This window comes from Notechis scutatus, chromosome Z (genome assembly GCF_049901735.1).
Source record: "Notechis scutatus isolate UNSWTSFEM ecotype Mainland chromosome Z, rNotScu1.2, whole genome shotgun sequence".
In the NCBI taxonomy this organism is placed as follows: domain Eukaryota; kingdom Metazoa; phylum Chordata; class Lepidosauria; order Squamata; family Elapidae; genus Notechis; species Notechis scutatus.
Genome location: NC_142025.1, coordinates 51,248,566 through 51,268,032, shown reverse-complemented (window position 1 = coordinate 51,268,032; position 19,467 = coordinate 51,248,566). Strand labels below are relative to the sequence as shown.

The 19,467-nt window shown below is 38.5% G+C and overlaps 1 protein-coding gene across 6 annotated transcripts in view; it reads right to left on the bottom strand.

Moving 5' to 3' along the window:
- CDK14 (cyclin dependent kinase 14) overlaps positions 1-19,467 on the bottom strand; it is a 262,489-nt gene that overhangs the window by 169,749 nt on the left and 73,273 nt on the right. For all 6 annotated transcript variants that reach the window (XR_015745745.1, XM_026686419.2, XM_087946055.1 and 3 more), the window contains 2 exons: positions 14,877-15,122; positions 9-103 (listed from right to left, as the gene is read on the bottom strand). Coding sequence is in view for 5 of the 6 variants with exons in the window: in XM_026686419.2 (XP_026542204.1) it covers positions 9-103; positions 14,877-15,122 (341 nt within the window). In the remaining variant the exon portion in view is untranslated. The remainder of the gene's footprint in view (positions 1-8; positions 104-14,876; positions 15,123-19,467) is intronic.

Genomic DNA, 19,467 nt, shown 5'->3' with positions numbered 1-19,467 from the left:
ATACTTACTTGCTTTTCCCTTTGTACACTGTAGCATATGAACCTTCACCCAGTTTTTCCAGTTTTTCGTAAGAATCAGCTTTTCCAAATTTGGGACTTGTTGGCTGAAAGACATAAAAAGAGAAGGAAAAGTATATCAATGTTTATGCATTCATAACTGTAACCTCAAACAAGTATCTAACCAACCATGAAGGCCAAATAGTATTACTGAATCTAATAAGATTATACCAGAGATATTTAATGCTTGATCATTCAACACGTCGGATGGTATGTTATTTGATCAGTAACCCTGTATCAGCTGAACTCTAAAAGACTTAATTCACAGAACAACAAAATCTGTTGCATATTAGCCAAAATGCTATCAAAATAAGTATCTTACAGTCAGGAAACCCAAAACATTAAAGAGTTGCTATAAGGAAAGTAATTGAATTAACTTTTTACTATACAAAATCAATTATTTTCATTTTATACTCACCATACCTATACATAAGTGTAAAATTAAGCATATTTCCTTATTTAATATGCTTGCTTATAGTTCATCAAATACACTGAAATGTAACTCAAATATTACATCCTACTATAGCTCCTCCTTAATTATCATTTATCATTAAGCATTCATTCCAAGTCAAAATATGTATGCAATGTGCAACAAAAAAGTGAAGACTTTAATACCTATGGTATGATGAATTGAACTTCTAAACATTTGTATTGTTAATCTTAAATTAAATACTGATTATTTTAAGATTGCTAAATAAGCTCTTGATTTTTTTACTAATTTCTCGTAAATGTTTAACTAAACAAGAAATGTTTACAAGGCACAGATTGAGGATTGTGTGTTTAAGTTCCACAAAACTTAATGGGCTATTTCATCATATTATAATTTGCTAATGATACAAATCATGTGCTAGATGAAAAATTCACAATTCTGTATTAATTGCAAATTTATTTCCTTCTAATTATTTTTTTCCAAGATAGTTTGGAGGAATAAAGAAATAGGTGGACTTTCTTAGATAATAGGTTATTTAACTTGCAACTGAACATTAAATATGAAATAAAATTAATTATACATACAAAATTTAATAAACTTTAACAATTTGCAAAAATTAAATATCCTTGATAATCTGTTTCTCATTATAACATGTCCCTTGTTATTAAAAATGCCTATAGATATCCTTGACTGTGGACCAAATTGCCAATTCTTCTGGGTCCAGTATCAGAACAAAGTTGTAATCCTTAACCCAAAGCAACAAGTGGGACTGTATCTCCTTGTAAAGAAATACAGATATATTATGAAAAACGTACACAGCAATTATTAAGAAAACATGAATTCAGTCCAAAAAGAAAGGAAGGGATGAGGAAGAAATTCAAGGTCTGGTTTCTTTGGTATAAGAGGGTCAGAAAAAGAAATACGGCTTTCAAGATTGTTGTCAGCTCTATGATGTAAAACAGATGAGAAAAGAGATACTACAATAAATGCTAGAACTCCACTTTATTGATATAGGATATAAAGCACTTGAAAAAAGACATTTGATATTAGAGTAAGTCTAGGCCTATAAGAATTGAACAAGTAATGACTTTCCTGTCAACTGAAGCAGAAACTGAATTTTTAAGAAGCGGGATAAAAAGATACAGGTAATCTTCAACTTACAACAATTCCTTTAGTGACTGTTCACAATTGCAACAGCAGAGGAAAAAACTGACTTATGACCATTTTTCACACATATGATCTTTGCAGCATTCCAATGGTCATATAATCAAAATCCAGTTGCTTGTTAACTGGTTTATGTTTATGACGATTGCAGTGTCCTGGGATCATGTGATTAGCTTTTGTAACCTTCTGACAAAGTTAATGGGGAAGGTTAAGGTTCACTTAACAAACCATATTACTAACTTAGCAACTGCAATTATTCACTTAACAACTGTGGCAAGAAAAGTCATAAAATGGAGCACTAAAAGTTTCACTTAGCAACATAAATTTTGTGCTCAATTGTGATCATAAGTTGAGCACTACCTATATAGAGGCTTAGGTGTTGGAAATAATTCATTAGAATATCATGGGTAACAAGAAAGAACCCCAAAGGGATTATTAATTCAATCCACTCCAGACACAAATGACCAGATTTAAATTATCATATTTGGGAAACATAATACAAATACCTATCTCCTAGACTAATGGCCCCCAACTTTTTGGGCACAAGGGAGTGATTCTGTGGAGAAAGATTTTCTGAGGTCCTGAGAAGATGTGGTTTTGTGTGCTGTCTGTATCCCGTGAATAGGGCTTCACTTGTTTCTGTAGCCTGCTTGCTAGTATGCCATAGACTGGTGCTGGTACACAGGCTAGGGGTTATGGACCCGGACCTAGACTGTTGCCTATAGTGATAGGAGATGTAGAAGCAAAGGGAAGAGGAAGATCCTGGCAACAAAGTGAATGGAATTAATTATAATAGACATGGATACACAGTTAGTAAATCTAAAGGATTGAAGTTGGAGATAAATGGACATGGAGAAAATCTATTTATGTAGTCACTAAATTGATTCTTACTTGAGAGCACATAATGATAATAGAATTTAATTCCTATTCGAATCCATTCAATTTGTTGATATCTAAGAAACCTTATGGAGTTGTTTTTTTTTTTCATTTTTCACTATGTGGACCTTTCCTATGTTCATGCTATTAACAACCTTTGCTTCAGATTATCTTTTCCTTTATTGCAATATAAACAACCAGATGTCCTAAAAGTTTTAATCTAGTAATGCCATAAACAATATATGTAACGTGAAAGACCAAAGGCTCTTCCTCAGCAACATGTTGTGTCATTCAGCCTCCTATCATAATCAATTGGTTTACCACTGTCCACTCTTATAACAGGATACCTTTCCTGTTGTTACTGAAATGATCACCCACCTCAAGCACCTTTCTATATCACTGTTGCCCAATATATGTTTCTGTTTTGCTTTAGCTAGACTGAATGGGATGATCAACATATCTTGACAACATACATGGAACTACCCAATGTCCACCTCAGAACATGATAGACACATACACAGTGGACTTCACCATATCAAGGCATACACATTCCATGTCTCCACTCTATAGGCACCACATTTCAGCAATATAAAATAAAATAATATATCCTAATAGAGACATCTCCCTAAGTTACAGCAAAAAGAAATAAATTTCTTTAATCTTCCTAACTAAAGAAAAACAAATATAAAACCAATTAATTAAACTATAGAATTAGAACCACATACATTAATTATATGGGGAAATGTTTTTCATAATATATCTTTTTAGGCAAATCTAGTAAGATTTCAAAAAATCCAAAAAAAATCATACAAAATAAGAATGTATACCATTCCTGATCGAATAACTAATGTTACAATCTTTTTTCCTTCTCAATAAAACTATATTTCTCTGTAATCCATTTAGATGGTTAAAAACCTTATTAGGGTTAATAATTAGCATCTTAAACAGTCTCTTTTGTAAATCCAATAAAAGGAAATCATTCCAATTATTCTCTGGGATTCTCATTTTTATTCTTTGATTTTTAAAATATCATTCAATGTACTAGCAACAGATTTTTATTCAAAATGTTTCTATTCTCCTTATGTAAATTTTCCTGGGTATCTTGTTCTGATATCTTCATTTGGTAACAGACTGTTCTCTAGCTGAAACAACAAATTTCCATTTCGTGAAGCAGATATCAATACAATTCTTCAAAGATGTCTTAAAACACCAACTACTTGGCTGAAAACTCAATTTTGTTTCCCACAAGTTTACCTTTATTTTATTGAAAAGTAGTTTCAAAATCTTAATAATCAAAGTCCAAAACTCAATTTTTTAACTCCTAGAATGTTTGGTAGCCAAAACCTTTTCTTACTTGTTGCTGTTTATTTTAAGTTCTTAGAAATTGTAAAAGGTCATATTCTTATACTGAAGATTAAAAACATTCACTCGGGGTTTCCAGTCTTGTCATTCTTTAACTTTCTTAAATCCATTAATATGCAATTTCCAAAAATAGTTAGTAAGAGAAATGCACAATTTACTGGCCACAAAGGACTACAATATGCAGTTAAAGCAAAATGGTGAAGTCTCCCTGGTTTCTTCCCATAGTCCAAAATTGCTGTCTTGCAATCTCTTTGTCAGGTAAAGAAAAAACTTGAACAATCTCCAGTAATTCTCTTTAATTCAGAGAAAACAGAGGCAATCTGCTTTAGCTCCCTTGTACAAGGCTGCAAATTGTCTTTAGAATTATCTTCAGTCAGCCATTTTCTCCTGGAAGCATAATTAGTATTTAGGGCTTCAGTTGATAACTCAGAGATTCGTAACTTTTTTTTAAGTTGGCAACCAAAAGATTTAGCTAATGTTTCAGAGACAAGTATAGATGAATATGCTCAGCAAAGAAGATATTCAAGAATCCTGTTCATTGGGAGAAGGGGAATCCTCAAAATATACAACAAGAAAATTCACAACATGAGAATTCTAAACAAGTTCTTTGCTTTTTTCAATTATTTAGACCACTTGTATCCCAATTTTAACATTAAATTATTCTTTTACTGACAACATTTTCAATGTTTAAAAGAGGGGGAGGAGAAACGAAAGATCAGTCCATTTTGTTTTTGTATGAGGTAATACAAGATTTATTTATTTCACCAAGAGGATACAGTGTAACAGCATCATTGAAAAAGGGCGTTGGTACTTATCTGATACACCCATTCTCTGTGAGCTTCAACGAGCATCCAGAGAGTGGGAGGTGCTCAGTCTCTGCTCGAATAGGCTGGGCTTAACTGTTAGGATGTTGTTGCTCCTCCCTGGTTCCTCCCTAGCATCCCCCAGTTTTGGCGAAGACAAGGTGATGCGATCCCCGCCCTCTTCTGTGATTTAGTCATTCATTGGTTTCTGTATTCTGTCAGATTAGTTGTTGGCCAGAACAGGATCCCACCAGATGGATTCTGGGTGGGGCTGGATGCTCGTTGCAGCTCACAGAGAACGGGCGTATCAGGTAAGTACCAACGCCCTTTCTCCATTGAGCTGCTCCAAGCATCCAGAGAGTGGGACATACCAAAGCTTGGCTTGTCCTATGGGAGGGTCTCTGTCTGGGCTGGAGCTCCCCCACTGTCTGACTGGACTCGTTGTAACACCCTCCTGCCAAAGGAGGCTTCAGAGGATGCAAAGATATCAATTTTGTAATGTCTAGTAAAGGGCGATGAAGAAACCCATGTCACTGCTCTACATATTTCTGCTATAGGGGCTTGAGTGGCCCAGGCCACTGAGGTTGCCACGCTTCTTGTCGAATGCGCCATGATGCCTCTAGGCACAGGTAATAATTGAGTCTCGTACGCTTTGGCTGTTGTGGCTTTCAACCATCTGCCTATAGTTGAAGGTGAGACCTTATGCCCCTGAGTGGCTGGCTGAAAAGATAGAAAAAGGGCTTCAGTCTTCCTGAAGGGAGCCGTTCGATGTAAGTATTTACGAGGAGCTCTGCGGACATCCAGCCAGTGTCATTGATACTCTAGTTCTTGTGAAGGCCTGGGGCCAAAGTTTGGGAGAACCAGTTCTTGTGCCCTGTGGAAGGCTGAGTTGACCTTTGGCATGAAAGTGGGGTCTGGTCACAGAACGACCCTATCTATATGAAAAATACAGAGGTCCTTTCTGGCCGCTAGTGCCGCTAGTTCTGAGATACGTTGTGCTGATGTTATAGCAACGAGGAAGGCTACTTTGTATCTGAGAAAATGGAGACTGGTAGTTTTCAGTGGTTCAAATGGGGCCTTCGAAAGTGCTGTGAGTACCTTGTTAAGGTCCCAGGTCGGGTAACGATGTACCACTGGCGGACATAGATTTGTGGCTCCCTGGAGAAAGCTCTTTATCTGAGGGTGGTGGGAGATGGATGTTATACCTTGCCAGGTCACCACCAATGCAATAGCTGCAACCTGTCGTCTTAAGGTGTTTGGTGAGAGACCCCTGTCAAGTCCGTCCTGAAGAAACTCTAAAACTTGTGCCACTGATGGAGCAAAAGGGTCTACTTTGGATTTTGAACACCATTTATAGAAAATATTCCATGTGGCGTTATAGGGGCCGAGCTGCTTGAATGGGATGCCGAGCTGCTTGAATGGTGTTGATCACCCTAGTCGAGAGGTTCTCCTTCCTTAGATGTCACCACTCAACCTCCAAATGGCTAGGTGTAGCCCGGTGGATCAGTCCCTGACTGAGTAGAATTCTGTGCAGTGGAATTTTCCACAGGTCTTCTGTGGACAGACCCCTCAGATCCGTGAACCATAGTCTCCTGGGCCAGAATGGTGCCACCAAGATCAGTTCTGCTTTCTCTTCCAGCATCTTTTGAATCACTTTGGGTATCAACGGGAGAGGGGGGAAGGCATATAGGAGTCCCTGAGGCCATTGGCAATAGAGGGCATTGACATTCTCCACTCCGTGGGAAGGGTATCTCGAAATGAATCTCGGGAGCTGCGCGTTCAGGGGAGAAGCGAATAGATCTATAACTGGTAGTCCGAATCTCTGCACTGCTGCTTGAAACAGTTCTGGGTGTAGGCGCCACTCTGATTGGTCGACTGTGGCCCTGCTTAACCAGTCTGCCTGTTTGGCAGACCTGAGGTACGTTCCGCTCTGATGGAACCCAAGTTCCTTTCCACCCAAAGGCACAGTCTCTCTGTTTCCCACATGAGTTGTTTCGAGTGGGTACCCCCTTGTCTGTTGATGTGTGCTTTTGTAGTAATGTTGTCTGTAAGAATACGGATGTGTTTCCTTCGAATGTGCGGAAGGAAACTGCGAAGGGCCAGGTGGACTGCCCTGAGCTCTAACCAATTTATGCTGTTCGACTGCTCTGCTACTGACCAATGCCCTTGAGTTGAGAGGGCCTGGAAATGTGCTCCCCATCCAAACAGACTGGCATCTGTAATGATAGTGAGTCTGTGGGACTCTTGCAGTGGATAACCCCTGTTGATGGCTGGAACAGTCCACCAGTGCAGCAAAAGCAGGACTTTCGTTGGAACCAATACTCGGGTCTTAGAGTTGCTTCATCCCGCTCTTTGAAACGGAAGCAGGTACCATTGAAGCGATCTAGTGTGGAACCGGGCCCAGGGAATAATGGAAATACAGGAAATCATTTTTCCCAGTAATAGATCGGACAGATCGGCTAAAGGAACCCGTTTGAAGGATCTGATAAATTGAGCTAAATTCTTAATGCTTTCCTATCTCTTGGGGGATAGAAACACCCTTCCTTCAATTGTGTCTATTATCGAACCCAGGTGAACTAGGCATGTGGGGGGAGACAAATTACTCCTTGCCCAATTAATGGAGAAACTGTGATGTTGCAGGGTTCGCAATGTAATTTGAGTATCCAATTCTGCCTGCTTGGATAAGGAAGATAATATCAAGATGTCATCCAGGTAGCACTGGAGTGTCACAGGAGCGATCCTAAAGTGAGTGGCCAGGGCTGCCAGAACCTTTGTAAAAGTCCTGGGGGCAGATGACAACCCAAAGGGCAGAGCGACATATTCAAAATGCTGGTTGTTATAGCAGAACCTGAGAAATTTGGTGTGTAAAGGTCTGATTGGTATGTGTAAGTAGGCCTCTGTTAAATCGATGGAAGTTAAAAAGTCACCCTTTCTTATGCTAAGCAGAATGGATTGTAACATACTCATTTTAAATTTGCGATAGACTAGAGTGCGGTTAAGTCATTTTAAATCTAGGATTGCCCTCCATCCCCCCGAACTCTTAGGGACTACAAAAAGTAGTGAATAGAACCCCTATCCCTGTTGATCCTGGGATACCGGTTGGATGGCTTTGATTTCCAGTAAGTGATTGATCCCTGTCTCCATCAGGTTCCGTTTAATGGGATTCCTGGAAATAGGGCATTTTATAAAAAAGTTCGGGGGTGTTGAGTGGAACTAGGAGTGGAGCCAGGCCAAATCTGATGGTGTCGCACACCTAGGAATCTGATGTAGAAGATTCCCAACGGTCTGCAAAGAGTCTCAATCATCCTCTAATGGGAGCAAGATCCCTAGATTTATCGTGGACGATGGAAACCTCTGTTTCCTGTCCCCCCAAAAGGTCTCTTCCCCTGTCCACCCCATGAGGTTTGTCGGAGAATCCCGATCTATCGGACTGCTGGGTGCCCCTATATCCTAATACCCTTTGGAATCTAGGGGAGAATGGATCTTGATAAGAGACGAAAGGAGCCTCTCCGAAAGGGTTGATAGCTACTGCTGTCTGAGCACCGAAGGAGGGAGAGGAGAATCTTTTTCTTGCTTCTAGTCTCAATTAAAAGCAGATCCAGGGCAGAGCCAAATAATTTGTCATCCAAAATTGGGGAGGAAGCTAGCTTCCATTTATGTTTGGAATCGACTTGCCAATGTCTCAGCCAAAACAAACAGCGGGCTGTAACCTGCGATGCCATGGCCCGAGTTAAAAATTTGACTGAATGAAAAGTAGCATCTGCCGAAAACTCTGCAGCTGCAATCAATTTGATGCGCTCTAATATTAGAATTTGGTATGGTGTCCCTTAGGTGGCGGAGCCATCTGAGGGATGTCCTAGTGAAGAAGGACGCGGCAGTTGCTGCCCTTATGGCCCACACATCGGATTGATGTGCCTTTCTGAGAGCGATCTCAGCTTTCTTCTCCTCTGATTTAAGGGCCTCCTCCGCCTCGGTGGGAATAGCGGAGGAGGATGCCAAAGCCACTACTGGCTCATCTACTTCCAGGGTACTCAGGGAATCAGAGAATTCCGAAGCTAAATTGAAGAATTTTTTTATTGAAACTTGTAGGGGCTGGATACACTGCTGCTGAGGTCCACTGTTTCTGGATCAGATCTGAAAACATTTGTGGAACCGGAATAACCTCAACCTCATTAATGGGCTGTGAGAAAATCAGATCATCCAATTCTTCTAGAGATTCTGGTTATGAAATAGAAGCAGACTTTTCAAAGAGAACTGTGATTTTTGCCTTAAAGAGGAGGGATCTGAACAGTTGGGGGCAAAACAGTCCTGTAAAAGTAGGTTGGTCAGCCTTGATGTCCTCATCATCAGACATGCCTCTTTCTAGGAGCCCCGCCTCTGGGGAAGCTTCACTATCGTGAACTGAGACTGCCTTTAATTGATCCATTTGATGCTCTCCTTCTCCCTCCTCCTGGAATTCATGAGAATGTGTACTGGAAATCATAGAAAGCTCCCCTTGAGGAGGTACCTGAGGATAATGCAGGTCAGTTCTACATAGAGATCTTACTGATTGTGAGTCGCATTCCGACACTGGTCCCTGCCTGGCCATCATAGATTGTTGCACCCCCGCTGCGATCCTCCTACGGATTGCCAGCTCCATCCATGCTTTCATTGTTTCTGGAATCTCGTCTGGCAACAACTCTTCCTGGTGTAGGCCTGCTACTGTCGGGGTGAAAGTTACCTCGGGGGCTTGATGTGAAACCTGAACTCCTGATGAGGCCTGGACAAGATTAGTAGGCCTAGAAGGCATGGACAGATCTAATGCTACTGGGGTGGGTTGAGGCTGAGGCAGTGGCGTTGGAGGGGGAGGCTGGGAAGACCGTTCAGCCTCTCTAGTGCGTTTATCAATTTGCCTTTCCAGCGCCTTTTGGTAGCATCTTTCTCTGCTGCCTTTGAAGAACCCTTAGCTTTTTGGGACTTATCAAGGGTCCGTGCCTTAGCGCCATCTCTGCTTGCCATTGTACTTCTTTCATTTCCTCAACAATACACACAGCCAATACCTCAGCCACACATGTTCTTACGAAAAAGCCAGCCAATCTGTAAACATCAACTCCATCAACCAATCAAGAAATGACAACACAGCCAACCTCCCCACCAGTATATATAGGGAGATGGCAGCTCTGATCATGCTTTGCTCACACAAGCACGAAGCCGAAAGCACCAGCCTGAAGATGGCGAGTGGGACCTTGTCGAAACATTGCCAAGATGCTCTCACTCTTACATGGGAAAAGACCCGAACACGCCAAGACCTGCGTGTGTGTGTGTGTGTGTGTGTGTGTGTGTGTGTGTATTGTTATATAGATATGGACAGTTGGCACGTCCAGGATCCCACACCATCACAGGGGCAGGAACCCTATGAATAACTCTCTCTCCCCCTTTTGTTTTAATTGATTTGAATTAAATTTGTTTATAAAATTTGAGAGGATTACACTATGTTGTTACTGAATATTATAATTCCTCCTGTTGAATTGACTCAATATTCTAGATGAATAAAAAACCAATTTACATTTAATCCAATTCTTTATGTAAGGACAACTGAGAAACCATAGGCCCTCCACAGCTTTCTGAGCAGGCTAACACACACACACACACACACACACACACACACACACACAATCTATATCTATATCTATATCTATATCTATATTATCTATCTATCTATCTATCTATCTATCTATCTATCTATCTATCTATCTATCTATCTATCTCCTGTGAGGGCAGCCAACAACAACAAAGCTTTTTATCTCCCCGAAACCGGAGTAAAGGGAGTTAAATGTCCTTATTTCCCTCTATAACTGCACAATGTGCTAAGAGGTGATTAAAGCCTCTCACAGGATACTGGCGAACCAGTGAATGGCCCCACCATGCAACGTGAAAAAATGGCAGTGTCCGTTAAAAAGCGTGCCAAAATGGTCTTATTTTTTTAGGCGCGAACACAGCAGCAGCCTCTGCCACTCAGCCTGTCTGATAAGAAAGCTACTGTGTGACTGAGCAGCGAGGAGGGGATAAGAGAGGCTCCGAAGCCCCCACTCCCTGTGTTCTCCGAGGGGAGGAAATCACCACTGGCAAAATGAATTAGAGACAAATAAGCACGCTTCCTTAAAAACGGTTTGCAGGTCAGATCACAATGGCAAGGTAAAGGCGTTTGGCAAAGAAATGTAAAACAGAGTTCTCTCCTAGAGAAGCAACTGCCATGACCAGGAAAATCCCAAAACCCCTGAGGCTACTAAAGTGGCCAGATCGCCAAGGCGATCTGCTTTCTGTCGTTCCGACTGCTTCCTTGCCAATTGCAGTTGGAACTTAGTAAATAGAAACCTAAATTTGGAAATCTGTTCTGATCAAACTAATTCAAACCAGAGGTGGTATTCAGCAGGTTCTGACCAGTTCTGGAGAACTGGTAGCAGAAATTTTGAGTAGTTCCGAGAACTGGCAAATGCCACCATTGACTGGCCCCACCCCCATCTATTTTCTGCCTCCTGAGTCCCAACTGATTGGCTTTGTTGCCCTGCACAGGAGAACGGAGCTGGAAAGCAGGTTAGTGTGGTGGGATGGGAATGGAAATTTTGCAGTAACCTTCCCCCAGGAGTGGCGAGGGAATGGAGATTTTACAGTATCCTTCCCCTGCTATGTCCACCAAGCCACGCCCACCAAGCCATGCCCATAGAACCGGTAGTAAAAAAAAAATGAATCCCACCACTGATTCAAACATTTAAATCCTGCTCCAGCCAAAGAAAAGCTGCCTATCACACCAAAGGCTGAGCTAAAATTGGGGGACGCTAGGGAGGAGCCAGGGAGGAGCAACAGCATCCTAACAGTTAAGCCCAGCCTATCCAAGCAGAGACTAAGCACCGCCCACTCTCTGGATGCTCGGAGCAGCTCAATGGAGAAGTGGGCCTTGAAGCAATATTCTGAGGCAAAAACTATGTCCCGCTCACTTTAGAAAATGTGCTATTAGCTCAGAAAAAAAACTTATTGCTAGAAAGGGGTTATTTAATGAGGAGGAGTTAGAGTATAGGAAATTCTAATTTGAAGAAATAAGAGCTTCATAAAAGGTTATTTCCTGATGAAAGACAGGAAAATAATGATGCACTCTGTGTCCTTCATTTATGTGGTATATTTCAGGAGGTTCAGAGAAAATTTATCCTCTTTGGATCCAAGAGTGGCATGCTTCATTTATCTCAGAGCTGTTTTGCCTTACATATTTTTATATCAGACTAATTTGTTTCCATCATAATACCCAAACTGAAATTTGAAAGAACCGAGATACCCAAATCTAAGAAAAACAGCTCATTTATAAAGCTTCCAACTAATTTTTTTTGGCAAATGTACTCATCCGTAAGAGTATTCAATCAAGCAATAAAGGTAATTACAAACCATGTACCCTGCACAGCAAGAACAAAATCATTAAAGCCAGAGAGGCTATTCTTAGTTTAATCTGTGAAATTACCTACTATTGCACACATTTTATACATCACTGAAGACATGTTTTAAATGAAAAGAATGTGGTTTTTAATTGCTTTGTAGAAACCAATATCCAATCAATTTTTTTCCTGACAACAGTAAACATAAGTAAAGTTAATTACTGCTGCCCCAAATCCAGATTTAACTATGCTTAGAGCTGATCCAAATCATAAAATTCTGCATGTTACAGTAATAAACCTGGAAACAAGGAACGAAGACCGTTTTTAAATGGTTCTTTTAAAAAGACATAGCAATTCCACGTGGATGATAGTATTGACCACATTTGTGAATTAAAAGATCATCATCTAACAATCAGTGATGAAATAGCATAAGCCAGGACTTCTCAAATGGCTTTCCCCAGTGTACTGGAGAAGAAGCATTCGCTAACAGCTAATCACAAGTAAACCCCATTTGAAAGTAGAGTACAAATTTCTAAGAAAGCTGCATTGTTACAAAATATCCAGAAATCTAAAAATCCTGGCTAGGACCGTTCTGAGAAGGAGGATCCATGTGCATGGCTGGGAAGGAAGGAAGTGTGGCCAGCAGTGCTCTTGAGAAGCAGAGTCTGGTGAAGAACAGAGCTGCCTTTTTTCCTTTTGAGCACCAGATCCAGAAGGCCTGGGATTTAATGGATGCTAACCTGGCTGGAGGGAAAGGGGGCAATCCCTCCCAGGAGATACGGTTTCGGGAGTTGTTCAGGACAAGCCACATCAAGAGAGAGCATCAGACACTCTAATGGCCTTGTCTTCATCTCCTGGAACCTCAGTTCTTTGTAGCAGAGGATTAACAGTGGTTGAGCTTCCAACTCAGGTAGAAGGATTCTCCTCTCCCTTAAAATGACAGTCTGATCTATTGGATAAAACCCCAATAACAAAAGGCAAGACAAGAAAGAATGCATAGAAACTAAGCAAGGAGATAAGCAAGCTAGAACTAAGGAAATTTTTTTAATAGTAAGAGCAATTGACAATGGAATGGCTTGCCTTCAGAAGTTTTGAGTGCTCCATCACCGGAGGCTTTTAAGAAAAGACTGGACAGCCATTTGTCTGGAATGATATAAGGTCTCCAGCTTGAGCAGGGAGTTGGGCTAGAAGACCTCCAAGGTCCCTTCAACTCTGTTATCTAAATTTGCATCTAGAGAACACACAACTTTAGTATTACTTTAGTATTCAGCGCTATCTGTTTTGCTATTTTTGCACAAGTTATGCAAATCTATTCAAAGTTTCTCCATATGAGAAGATCCTTTGATATAACAAGACAGTTACCCAAATAAGCAAAAAGTACTTTCAAATACATCATTTCCATTTTCCTCAAAATAATGCCCTCCTTCCACAGTCTCAAATTAAGTCATTGCCTATTTAGACGTAACCTGATGAGTACAGGTTGATGTAACTTTCATAACATATTGGTTAATTCCCATTACAAGTTTTTTACTTCATATAAAAGTAAAAAAGGTATCCCTTCGTTTAGTGCCTGTTTAAAGTTACTTTCCTGGGGGACTCATGACCAGGTTCTGAAATTCTCATCCCCCCATAATCATCTGACAGTGTTTGCCAAAAGCTGACATTTATTTCTGATTTTTGGTGAAACTGGCTCATAGCAAATCATTAGTTCACTTAATGTCAGCTGCAAAAAAGGTCATAAAATTGGGTTGTGACCTGATTTACAACCATCACAACTTATGATTGTGATGAGAAGTGTACATTATAGTTATAGTTGAAGACTGTCTGTGTTTTTGAAGTTATTTAACTTTAAGCTACAATATTTTAAAAAATATTTAAAGCTGAAATGAAAACATAAAAAGCAGCCTATATTAAAATTCAAACTAAGAAAGAAAAGGAGAAATTAAAAAAAACTACCTTATGCTTATTAATAGTACTTGTTTACTAATGCACCATTATAAGAAATACAAAATATTTTGTAAAATATTACAAAATTGCAAGCAGCTTTAGTCAGTAATAACTCCTGATTACTTCCTGGATGAGTTGCTTTATATATCAAATTTCTACACTACATTGATACCTGAGCAGCTCTGGACTTTTTTTGATAAAATTTTGGAAGTGCCATTGTCTTCTTCCCTGAGGGCTGAGAAGATATAACTGGCCCAAAGGCTGCCTTAGGTATTGTGCCTAAGGAAGGAGTACAATTCTTGGTCTCCTAGTTTCTAGGTTGGTGCCTTAACCACTGCACTAACATGCTTTAGTTGTGAAGATAGCACCTCTGTTATGATTTGGGAAGGAAGGAAAATTCGTAAAACTGTCATTACATAACAACTGGTTTAAAGTTATGAACCGTTCTTCTATCCAAACTTTCTAATCAAAAGTTTTACACCAATTTTCAAAGTAGAATTTATCAAAAGAAATATTCATGGCTTATCAAAACTAAATCTATATTCTCATATGGCTCAAAGATTAATCACCATTCTACTTTTATCGCTTTAATTAATTAATATAAGCTACACTTAAAACTCCTGTAATAGAGTTTTCATTGACCTTGAACTATTAATTTAAAAAAATTAAACTATTTTTTTAAATACCGGTATTTACTTGAGAAAACACTGACTTTTAAAAATAGCCATACTTTCAGAGGATCATTTGTATTAAGCAACACTGCTATTAAAATACCTAAAATGTCTAAAATTTGTTTGAAGAATTTGAAAAACGATAAATACAGCATGTCTGGACTCACAGAACTAGGACTGGAATGCCGTCTGATTTTCGGAGATTCCTTCTCAGCTGATGAAGATTTGAAATTAATGCAGGCGTTGTTCTCTGAATGAACTCTTTTTACTTGATTATTTGGCTTCTCAAATGGGTCAAAAGTGCTTTGTGTCCTCTGAACTCTGACTTTTTTGTCTTCTGGAATTGTGTCCAAAGGTTTGATCACAGAATCCATTCCTTGGCAATTCCGTGTGGACATCTTTGTGACACATATCTAAGAAAGGAGACAAAATGTTTTTAATGTTTATTTAATTAGCTAAAATGTTTTTATGGCAGGATAAGAAAATATACTCCTACATTCCATAATTCTTTACAGGTAGTACTTGACTTAAGACCACTACTGAGCACCAAAATTCTGTTGCTATGTGAGACATTTGTTAAATGAGTTTTGCCCCATTTTACAACCTTTCTTGCCCCCGTTAAGTGAATCACTGAGTTGTTTAATTAGTAAGATGGTTGTTAAGTGAATCTCCCTTCCTCGTTGACTTTGCTTGTCAGATCATAAAACATAATCACATAATCTGAACACTGCAACCATCATAAATATGAAACAATTGCCAATTTTGATCACGTCATGATCCAACATGTAGAGGTTGCAATGGTTGTAAGTGTGAAAAGCAATCATGTAACCTTTTTAAATGCCATTGTGACTTTGAAGGATTCTATATAAGATAATTCTGAATTAAAGTGTGTATGCATTAATGACAGCAAGATTACTTAGAATTAAAAAATGGCTTCCAAAAAAGTAAACATATTGGAAAACTGGTAACCACAGGTCTAATAAACCATTTTAAATTTTATATGCAAATTTATATACTTTTCTTCTCCCCAATTTTTCTTTATATTAAATGAATCCACAAGCTTAGGAAACATCAAGATTAACCATTTAGTTTTCTACAATTAAAAGTTAATAAAATACTATTATTTGAAAACTTCTAACTTCTAATTGTAGCACATATCACATTATAAGCGCAAAAAAATTTCATGTATTATTATTCAAAAAATCAGATACTTAGTCCAATATGTCAAAGTCAATAAAACACTTAAAAATCAACAATCTAATATTCTGCTCACTGTTTATGTGGATATAAATAGAATTGGACCAAGTTTCAGTGGGGAGCAAGTATTTGTGAGTATATCATACAAAACTACAATGAGCTGAAGACCATTTTTAATGTTAAAATCCTCCAAACCCATCTTGAGATATTTTTTTAATAAAAAGCTTTCCTGTATAAGCAGGAGACTTTCTAAAGTTACTTTCTATCATTCCATTCCTTACAATTTTTTAAATTGATTTTGTCACTTTACTCAATTTATAGTACTTAGAAAATTTTCTGAGAGCATCATTTTTAATACTTTACAGGAATGGAGTGGTCTAGTCAGACAATAATCTGTAAGAAATACCAATATGATCTTTCCAGATAACTGAATAAGGGCTCCTCATAAAACAAAAATGAAAAACTAGTCCAAAACATACATCCTTACGTGGTGGGTGGGTGGATGGATGGCTGATAGATAATAATTTCACATGTAACAGCAAAATACATTAATAAAATTTTATGTCATATACAGGTAATCCTCGAGTTATGAATGTAATGGAGCCTGCCAATTACATTCATAACCCAAATTTTTGGGGGGTGAATCATGTCAAATGAACATAATCACTCCCTACTTTCACCCATGCGTTTGCTAATCAAATGTGCAGATCAAGTGCACATGAGGTATCTCAGAGTGGGAAGGCCATGGGGGACCTAGCTATGGAACAGGCCACCTGCTTAAGGCCACCCAAGGCCTTCCCCAGCCCACTGAGATATCTCATGCTCCCTTCCCTGGGATACCCACAATTGCTCACCACCATCCCATCCTCCTGCGAAGGGTAACTTCCTTGTGAAGATCTAGCAAGCTATCTCCACTCCAGCTTCTCTGCATGGTTTCTTTGCCTACTTGCAGTCTCAGTACAAAAAATGTTTGCAAGTGGACCAGACTTTGGAGCAGCATAATTGCATTGCTCCAAGTCGTCTTGCAAATGTATTTAACGCCGAGACTGGAAGCTTCTGGAGACAATGATCTCACATGAGATCACTGCCCTCAGAAGCTTTCAATCTTAGCACAAAAAGTGTTTGCAAGCCAATGGGACTTGAAGCAATGTGATTTTGCTGCCCCAAAGGTTTGTTGGATTGCAAACAGTCTTTGGCCAGATCAGTTGTCTGCCTCAGTTCACTGAAAACAAAAACTTAAAGTACTGTAGTGCGAAATCACACAAGATGATCTCGTGTGATCTCACACTACAGTACTTTAGGCCTCTGTCCTCTACAAACAGAAGCCTGCAAAACCTTTTCCAGATCTCGTACAGTCCTTGGTTCACTGAGAACAGAGCCCTACAGTACTATAGTACTAGATCACACGAAATCAGTAGCATGAGATCTCAAGCTATTGATCTCACATTACTTTAGGCCTCTATTGTCCATGAATGCACCAAAGTAGCAAAGGAACCAACGGTTCACTGGATTGTTGCAAGGTAAGTGAGTCTCCATAGGCCCAGTTCCTGTGGACCAGTGGGGGGAGGGGGGAATAGGCAGGATGCATGTTACAGTGCTTCTACAGTCATTCGTAAGTGTAAAGAACTGCCATGGTTCATGCCAACATTCATAACTTCAGGACTGTGTCACAAGTACTTGGTGGTGGTGGTGGGTATTATATCATAACTTCAAACGGTTGCAAAGTGAACTGTTGTAATTTAAAGTATGTATAGCCAAAGTATTAGAATCTTCAATAGATTAACTGTCCTGATATTAATGCAAATAATTGAGTTTATTTAATCCAACTGGATTGCACTAATTAATTATTGATGGAAATTTTCACAACTAACAATAGTTTGCAAAATTGTACTTATTAGTTTTTGTTGCAAGAAATATGTTTTACAAAATTATTGCAAATTGGTTTAAATTACCTTTTAAAAAAAAGGAAAATAAAAAAATATATTGTAAAATGCTTCAGGATTTTTCTTCATTTAAAACCAAATTTGATTAATATTATATAAAATTCTGATATCAAGTATACAAAGATGTTTTGCATGTCTTAAAACATGAGCTGGAGGGAAAATGAATTAGTATTCTTTGACAAATAGTAATACTTTTACTTTTTTTGGCATGTTATCAAAAAGTAACCATGAATAAAATTTACTTTGCTAGAAGTACACTGTAATCTTTATTATTCTATCAGAAAATTTATAAATAAAGCAATATATTATCATTTTGTGGAATTCCTAAATTAGTTAGGCTTGTAAACCAAAAGTTCTCCAATAATTGGCAATTACACTTGAGCCATAGTATCACCAAAAGTTGGACGATTGAATGCATAACCTCATCATCATTTAAAAGTCATATAGTATTAAAACCCCATCAAACAATTGTAAGAAGCAGTAAATACATACATTTTCATTTTAACATGGAAAATATCAATAAATATAATTAATGTAGACAAAAGCTCTTTTGGTTTCCTCCATAATTTTTAAAAATTGAGAGGGGTCCCAAGGAAAAATTTGAGATATACTGCCTTAGGAGATATCCTCAACTTCAAAACCTTTACTATTAATATATGAATTTATCTCAGCATTTTGGTCATTACCAAGTTGGAAAGCTATAGAAACTGATGCAGTAACTACAGAAACAGGGCAAGCAACAAAAGAATCTGTAAAGGTTCTATGTCAGCAAATATGGAGAATGAGACATAGGTCAACAGAATGGAAGAAGTTAATCTACATACAAACATTAAAGAAAATAGACTTAATAGAGTGTAGTACAATGACCTTAACTTAACAGGCTAGAAAAATAATTCTTAGCATCATACAACAAGAGGAGATCCCAAGTGTTCAGAAGATATTATTGCTGATATACACTGAATAACTAAAGAAGCTAACTGAAAAAAATCCCAAGGATGTCAAAAAGAAATCAATATGTTTCATAAATTTAAAAAGCCTTCATTGTGTCATTCAACTGTGGAAAATGGGAATCTCAGAACATCTTACTGTCCTCATTTGAAATCTATACCACACACCAGGAAACCACACAGTGTGGGCAAACATGGTATAAAACACTGGTTCCAGGTTAACAAAGGAGTGAGATAAAGCTGCATAACTGTTCCTTTTTTATTCTACATATATTCTGAATTTATCTTGAAGTAAATTGGATTGGAAAAAGATGAAAAGTTTTAAACTTAGAGAAATAAATATTAATAACTTGCACTGTGCATATGATAAAGCTGGAAGCTGAAAATTAAAAGGATCCCAATCCTCAATTCATGTAGTAGAAAAATGGGTCTAAATTTAATATTAAGATCAGCAAACTAATGACAATAAGTAGAGGAACCAGCTTCATAATTGGCAATGAAGATATCACAATGATGGGTAGCCTCTCTCTTTTAGGATCAACCATCAATAGCAAAGGAACAGAAATACATCACACCACAGACTAACACTTGGTAAAGGAGAAATAAGGACATGGAAAAGATATTCAAATTCTGTGATATGTATATACCTGCAAGCCATAGTATTCTTTTTT